General features: G+C 57.9%; 6 protein-coding genes across 6 annotated transcripts; 3 read left to right on the top strand and 3 right to left on the bottom strand.

Moving 5' to 3' along the window:
• Positions 1 to 40: 40 nt before the first annotated feature.
• On the bottom strand, positions 41 to 318 carry SPRG_16720 (hypothetical protein; the record flags this gene model as incomplete). Its single annotated transcript, XM_012356035.1, has 2 exons — positions 41 to 131; positions 182 to 318. Coding segments are annotated over 2 exons (228 nt in total), but the record flags the coding sequence as incomplete, so codon positions are not given.
• A 358-nt stretch (positions 319 to 676) lies between these two features.
• On the bottom strand, positions 677 to 1,383 carry SPRG_16719 (hypothetical protein). The gene is made up of 2 exons (XM_012356034.1): positions 989 to 1,383; positions 677 to 939 (listed from the first exon to the last, which is right to left on the bottom strand). Exons 1-2 carry the CDS (start codon positions 1,355 to 1,357, stop codon positions 784 to 786), a joined length of 525 nt encoding a protein of 174 aa, XP_012211424.1. The 5' UTR covers positions 1,358 to 1,383; the 3' UTR covers positions 677 to 783.
• Positions 1,384 to 1,645: 262 nt separating this feature from the next.
• Positions 1,646 to 1,960, top strand: SPRG_16718 (hypothetical protein; the record flags this gene model as incomplete). Its single annotated transcript, XM_012356033.1, has 2 exons — positions 1,646 to 1,648; positions 1,703 to 1,960. 2 exons carry the CDS (start codon positions 1,646 to 1,648, stop codon positions 1,928 to 1,930), a joined length of 231 nt encoding a protein of 76 aa, XP_012211423.1. The 3' UTR covers positions 1,931 to 1,960.
• A 569-nt stretch (positions 1,961 to 2,529) lies between these two features.
• On the top strand, positions 2,530 to 3,635 carry SPRG_16717 (hypothetical protein; the record flags this gene model as incomplete). Its single annotated transcript, XM_012356032.1, has 4 exons — positions 2,530 to 2,655; positions 2,708 to 2,869; positions 2,918 to 3,071; positions 3,128 to 3,635. The coding sequence occupies 4 exons, from the start codon at positions 2,530 to 2,532 to the stop codon at positions 3,574 to 3,576; spliced, it is 891 nt and encodes a 296-aa protein (XP_012211422.1). The 3' UTR covers positions 3,577 to 3,635.
• Positions 3,636 to 4,023: 388 nt separating this feature from the next.
• SPRG_16716 (hypothetical protein) lies at positions 4,024 to 4,410 on the bottom strand (the record flags this gene model as incomplete). The annotated part of the gene is made up of 1 exon (XM_012356031.1): positions 4,024 to 4,410. The coding sequence occupies one exon, from the start codon at positions 4,408 to 4,410 to the stop codon at positions 4,024 to 4,026; it is 387 nt and encodes a 128-aa protein (XP_012211421.1).
• A 1,174-nt stretch (positions 4,411 to 5,584) lies between these two features.
• SPRG_16715 (hypothetical protein) lies at positions 5,585 to 6,658 on the top strand (the record flags this gene model as incomplete). The annotated part of the gene is made up of 1 exon (XM_012356030.1): positions 5,585 to 6,658. One exon carries the CDS (start codon positions 5,585 to 5,587, stop codon positions 6,656 to 6,658), a length of 1,074 nt encoding a protein of 357 aa, XP_012211420.1.
• Between the last annotated feature and the right edge of the window lie 86 nt (positions 6,659 to 6,744).

Raw genomic sequence — 6,744 nt, 5'->3', positions numbered from 1 at the left:
CGTGATGATGCGCGTGCGGCCGTGCGGTAGTCGCGGTCACGGGCAGCTGCAAGCCCGTCGACGTGCGCTTGACCGTAAACGGCAGGCCCTCGAGCGGGCCCTCGGCGCGCGCCGGCGACCAGCCGTTGAAGCTCACCTTCTCCGGCACGTACGTCGGCTCGACTTCAAGGCTCCGGACGACTTCGGGCGCGGGTTCTCGGCCTCCTTGCGCGCCAGCTTGCGCAGCGTGGCCGGGTGCTTGAGCTTGCGGTTGATCTGGCGCTGGCTGGCCACGCGCAGCGGCGCCACGGCGCCGATGAGGGCAAGGCGAGGAAACATCGGCCTCAAAAATGGATGAATGGTCGGCAACCAAATATTGGCCCGATCCACCTCGATATAGGAACGCCCAAGCTCCTCCCACACAACATACTCGCACATTGAATGTCACAGGTTTTCAACTTGCAACTTAACACGACACTCAACTTTAGACCGTAGCACAATACGCGACACAAGTTGGTCCAGTACCGTCGTTAGTGTGCGTGGAGAGCGAAGGCAGCCTGACAGCTGGGAGACACGGCGTGAGAAGCGACCGTTGGAAGTCCTTAGCACCGCAGGTTGCGCCGTTGGCTGTGCTCTGAGGCTCGTCATCTGCACCGTTTTGATGGCTGAAAGTCCACCGCTCTCACAGCTCGCAAGAGACGCACCGAAAGTTAAGGCGTGCGACGAGGTCGCCGCCACGTTCATTTCCATGTCATGATACAAAAGCTAGCTGCATACGATGCAAAAAGATGAAGAGGGACGCGATTAGATCGACTTGGTGTCCATGGGCGCCTTGTAGCCGGTGACCATTTGCGGCACAGCCGTGTACACGGCCTGCTGCGAGTAGACCATGATCTCGGCCGGCGGCGGGTTGCGCATGAGCTCAGCGCGGTACGAGTGCGACCGCTGCATGGCCATGTACTACAGAAACATACGCATTAGCCTTCGGGCCACTCGGATGAGGAGGTACCGTGATGTAGAGTTGGAAGATGAAGCAGACCGTGCCAAGCACGATGACGACCCAGCCCCACGCGGTGACGATGGCCCACTCACTCACGACGACGATGAGCACGATGGCCGAGAGCGCTTGGAGGAGCAGGATGAAGCAGTTGCCGAAGTAGTAGAACTGGATGAAGCTCACTTTGCTCTGCACGACGGGCGTGAGGCAGCCGTAGTAGCCGACGATCGCGACAAGGAGGCCGAAGAGGCCCGACCACCACGTCACGTACGTGAAGACGAACGAGATGAGGAAGGTGACGATCTGGATGAGCGCGATCTGGCTGCACGGCTCGCGGTGCTCGTAGAGGAAGTGGGCCTGCGCTGCTTCAAAGTCGTGCATGGTGCAAAGTCGCCGAAATCGAAAGTGACCTCTAAGATCTCAACCTCCCACCACGCCCAATCAAGCGACGCGATGCATCCAGGGACCAATCCCCGCGTCCTTTCTGTCCGATGCACCAATCCTAGAAAAGATCCATTTTCTTGGCCAATCCCAGCGTCGCGATCATGTGCGCGTCACGCCTTCCATTTTCAGCCAAGGGGCGAGCAATGTATTATGTATTGAAATGTACCCACTAGATATGGGTGTCTGTAGGCCGATTTAAATATCACAATAAAAATACGTTTTTCGATGGTTGGTATTGTATTATAGCCAATGAGCGCACCGAAAACGGTGCGCGCCGCCCAGATTGGACAAAACGTCGACGGCGCCATCATGGAGAGCACGGAGGGCCATCGCCTGCCACCGGCGCCGGCGCTCAAGGAGGCCGACGAGTACGAAGCCAGCACGAAGGCCATGAACAACTTCAACCAGGCGCTCAAGCGGCTCAGCGACAACCTCGAGGAGATGACGCAGTCCATCGAGCAGACCAACACGATCACATCGGCGTGGCTGAGCCTCTGGCACAGCAAGTAGCCCTTTCTTGTCAATGCACGTCTACACTAAAACTGTCTCTGTACCGGGCGGTGGCGTGGCGAGCGGTGAGCAACAAGTTGCAGCAGGACAATCCTTGCCGTCCATCCTCGCGTGATGTCGTCGAGGTGGCACGATGCCAGTAGCAGCGCACCGTGGGCAGGTACATGGTGCACCGATCGCAGCGGCGACGGGATCCTCTTGTCGCCACCAGCTGCCATAATGACCAGGAGGTACAGTGCCGGCGACGCATCGTGGAAGACCACCGAAGCCGAAGATGACGCCATTTGCTTGCAGCTCGGGCGTAAGTGTGCCAACACCGTGGCGTCGCGATCGCTGCATGCGCAGCTGGTGTCTCCAAGCAGACCACAAGAATTAGATGCAGTTAGAGGACGGCCTTGCAAGACGACCTCGCTTTAACGACATTTAGTCTGTCAACGGGAATAATAACATATATTCAAAGATCAAAATGGCCATGAAGGTTGTTCAACCGAGGGAAAGCCGATGAACACGGGTATGTCCCACGCGTACCACCAGAAGTTCGAAGGAAGATCTTTCATCCTCGCATTGCTCAGTTTTCAATTTCCAGCACGAACGCGATCATGTCGATGGCACCGCCCATGTCCCCGCCCAAGCAGGACAACCTCCTCTTTGCGATCCCGAAGAAGGGCCGCCTCTACGAGAGCGTCGTCAAGCTCCTCAACGGCGCCGGCCTCGACTACAACCGGGTATGTATACTAACTATTAGTGAATTCGAGGATGCATGCTCTCCTTGTGTAGCCCAACCGCCTCGATATTGCGCAGTGCTCGTCACTGCCAGTCACCCTCGTCTTCCTCCCAGCCTCGGACATTGCCACGTACGTCGGCGAAGGCAACGTCGACCTCGGCATCACGGGCCAAGACATCATTGCCGAGTCGCAGACGACGGTCCACGAGCTCATGGTACGAGGCCTCGTTTTGCACTCAATGCGAGCCTAAGGACGAGGCTAGAACCTTGAATTTGGCCGGTGCAAGCTGGCCGTGCAAGGCCCCGTGAACAGCGCGATCACGCACCCGAGCCAGCTCGCCGGGAAGCGCATCGTCACGTCGTTCCCGCACATCACGGCGCAGTATTTCAAGCAGTTTGAGACCACGACGCCAACGCGTACGCTTGTATCAATGTATCAACTGGATCGAAAGCTCATGGTGGGTGGTGTGTAGAGATCAAGTACGTAGGCGGCTCGGTCGAAGCCGCGTGCGGCCTCGGCTTGGCCGACGGCATCGTCGATCTCGTTGAGACTGGCACGACCATGAAGGCTGCGGGCCTTGAGATCGTCAGCAATATCATGACGACGCAGGCGGTTTTGATTTCGAACCCCAAGACGCGCCACGAAAAGCTCGTCAAGAAGATCCACCAGCGCTTTCTTGGCTTCATCCTCGCGCAGCAGTACAAGATGATCACGTACAACGTTTGCTCCGAGAAGCTCCAGCACGCGATCAAGGTCACTCCAGGTCGCAAGGCGCCGACGATCAACCCGCTCTTTAACGAAGCGTTCTTCGCCGTCTCGGCCATGGTACCCCGCTCGGATGTCGGCGACATCATGGACGACTTGCACGAACTCGGCGCGACCGACATTATTGTCTTTGACCTCGAAAACTGCCGGGCGTAAAGCGACTCAAGTTAGAACCCTAGTTCCCACGTAATCCATTTCCATTATGTTTACAGCCATCGATGACCCAATAAACCCTCCCACGCATGGCTTCGCACACGCACAGCCCTGGTCCCATCCCGCGGGCTGTCATCTTCGTTTGCAAGTACTGAGATCCACGATGCACCCTCGACCGACTGCGCTAAAGTGGCCAAAATCCGACGTTGGTATCGTGTCCAGCCAACGTCCCTTAGTAGTGAAGTGGTTGGCAAGTAGACTCGAGAGCTCGGCCATGTCGACGCTGGTCCTGCGTACTCGGCTTTCACGTGTAAGAATAGTAAGTTAGTGCAGTTTGCGTTGTAGCGACTGGTCAGACGAGTTGGCGTGGGGACAGGAAATACATTATTAGACAGTCAAAGCTCGTACTCGTGAGGACAGAGGCAGACACGATATAGCGATAGTACATGCTTAGAATGCTTGTGTGCCGTTGGTCGGTGCTGACATGTTCAAGGCCTCGGGCACGGCGACTGCCGGCGGCGTCGTCGGCTCGTCTGCTGACGGAGCGAACACCGCCATGACGGGTGCGACCGGAGCCGCCATCTGCACGGGCGCATCAACGACGGGCGCAGCGCCCCACTTGGCCGTCCAGAACGCATTCGTGTTCATTTCCGCGTCGTCTTGCGCCTTTTGCTGGGGGCTCAGCGGCGTGAAGAAGGTGCCGACCTTCTGCTGGATCGCGGCGGCGTTGACCATCGGGTTGGCCTGCGCGATGCTCGAGACAAGGTTGAGCACTTCGGTGAGCTGGCCCATCGCGGAGGCGGCGAGAAGCGTCGAGAGGAAGAGGCCCTTGAACATGGTGGGGAAAACGATAAAGTGAGTCTGCTTTTTGTATCGCGCGCGGATGTACAGCGGACAAGTGGCGAACGCATTCATCCAGAGCTACTACTTGTGATGATTGGCATATTGTAGAAGCGACGCGGCAGCTGGATAGCCCGCTCGATCCAGTGGCCAAAACGCATGTTTCGGGCTAGCAGAAGGTTTACCCAACGTGTGGACCGGATGGCTTGTTCGAAAGTTTAAGTTTAGTTTAGTTTTTCCATTTTTGTTGTTCAAACGTGTTCGACTTGAAATCCAATGAGCAAAAATCTGCTCAAAGACTTTGCATACGTAGCGCTACGCCAGAATGCGTCGAAGTTGGCACCAGCACTTGCTTGGTCGTTGGGAGTGAGCTGCGCACGGAGAGATCCTTCCCGTGATGGACCTCACTCACCGAGGAACAGGTCGTACACAGGCTCCAGTACTCGGTCAACTGCTGAAATAATCAATCGTTCGGGGTTCAGTATCCGATTCGATGCACCTCAAGGGGCGCTTGTAGCTCATCTCCGACACCAGGTCCATTGCGGCTGCAAGAACCACGGCTAGCTTACCTAGCACGACCTGACGCCACGCTCGTCCACAAGAAAGTTATATATTCTATTTACTACGTTCCAAGAGTCGTATTACATCAAGTTGATCATTCAGCGAGCCGTCGACGGGTCGGGCGACGTATTGATGCAACCGCTACCGCACGGCGGTGTATCGGTCGATGGCGGATCGAGCGGCGCGGTGAACGCCAAGGTGCTGCTCGTCTGAGTTTTGAAGCAACGTTGCTGACGTGGCCGTCGCAAAATGGAGACCGATGTCAAGAATGACAAAGAGCAACGACATGCACAGGATGAAGTTGGTCATCATGTCGAAAGCGACGAGGTAGCCGCGAAGAGGAAGCAATACTGGCAGGCGCTCGCCACGTAATTGCGCCATATGCATCTTCATCGTCCACCGATGCGAACGGTGCATGCAGCATCAAATCCAGTGTCTCGGGCGGTTCTTTGTCAGCTGGAGAAGCCTTTTCGGTGCAGTTGCGTGGGTTTATCCGATCGTCGTGCGTATCCGGTCGTCCGGATATTGTGCCAGCCGCCGTTGCCCACAGGACGGACGCCATGGCCCGCAAGAGCAAGCCGTCGTCACGCCCAACACGTTCTACGTGACGATGGACTCGGACGGACTGTATAGCTGCCCTGGCGAGGCCTGCGCCCACCGCGCGGGCGAGTGGCAGCTCCTCTACAGGCACGTCGTGACCAAGCACGACGACTTTATCATCGACAAGAACCTCGGCGCCGACGCGACCGTCGCGGTCTTTCAGCGCCCCAACAGCGAGCTCCAATGCCCCAAGTGTGCGTTCCGCAGCGAGTCGCATGCGAGCGTGAAGCAGCACATTAGCATCAACCACGCGGGCCTCGGCGTCGCATCAGACCTCGTGCAGATTGAGGATCGGCCCGCGCCGTTCCGGTGCCCCGACTGCTCGTACGCGAGCACCGAGTGGCCAACGCTGCAGAAGCACTGCGCCTCTCGCCATAAGCGAGCCCTGCCCGACGAGCCGAGCTACGCGCTGCCAGCCTTTGATCGGACGGTAGGCACACCCGTGTACGACTGCCCCAAGGAGCGCTGCCTCTTCGAGACGACCGATTTGCTGGCTCTGCAAGAGCATCTCAAAGTGGCCCATTCTGGAAAGAAGCGCAAGGCGCCCGATCCGTTGCCGCGGTACCTCGTCCCGCCCAAGGGTCCGTACGCATGTCCAGCTTGCTCGGTCTCGATCACGAACTGGCCAACGCTGCTAGCGCATGTGACGAGAGAGCATTTGGATGCCTTTGCCGTCGATCGGCCGACGACGTGCAAGGGCCGCGAGCTACAGTGTCCCGTCGCCCACTGCGGCTACCAATGCAAGACGACGGCCTTGATCGACGGCCTCGCTTCGCACTGCGAGAGCGCTCATGGCTACAGCTGCGCCAGGGCCTCGGGCGTCGCAACCGTCGTGCCGGCGCGGCGCGGGCGGAAGCCAGTATACGTGTGTCCTTTGTGCAGTTTTGAGACGGGCCTCGCCGCGTCGCTCCGGTACCACTCGGAGGACGTCCATGGGCGCAAGGTCGCCATCAAGCACGCGCCCAAGCAACCTGAAGGCAATGACGCCGCTGTCAACGCTGAGATGACGGACGAGGGTGACTTTCGAATAGTGGCGCCCGTCCCGGCCGGCGCCGAGATTATCTTTCAAGTGTCGTCGCGCTAATGTACAGACTTGTGTAGCGCTTTTGACAATGGACAATATGTCTATACTGGTATCCCAGGTAGCGTACAATACCATGAGCCGTGCAT

The sequence above is a fragment of the Saprolegnia parasitica genome, assembly GCF_000151545.1.
Source record: "Saprolegnia parasitica CBS 223.65 unplaced genomic scaffold supercont2.358, whole genome shotgun sequence".
Classification (NCBI taxonomy): Eukaryota; Oomycota; class Saprolegniomycetes; order Saprolegniales; family Saprolegniaceae; genus Saprolegnia; species Saprolegnia parasitica.
The sequence above is the reverse complement of the archived record's forward strand: the minus strand, read 5'-3'. Positions and strand labels throughout refer to the sequence as shown.

Coding starts and splice junctions, on each gene's coding strand:
- SPRG_16719 (XM_012356034.1), bottom strand. CDS start 1,357: ATGCACGACTTTGAAGCAGCGCAGGCCCACTTCCTCTACGAGCACCGC. Junction 940..988: donor TCTTCCAACTCTACATCACG/GTACCTCCTCAT, acceptor ATGTTTCTGTAG/TACATGGCCATGCAGCGGTC.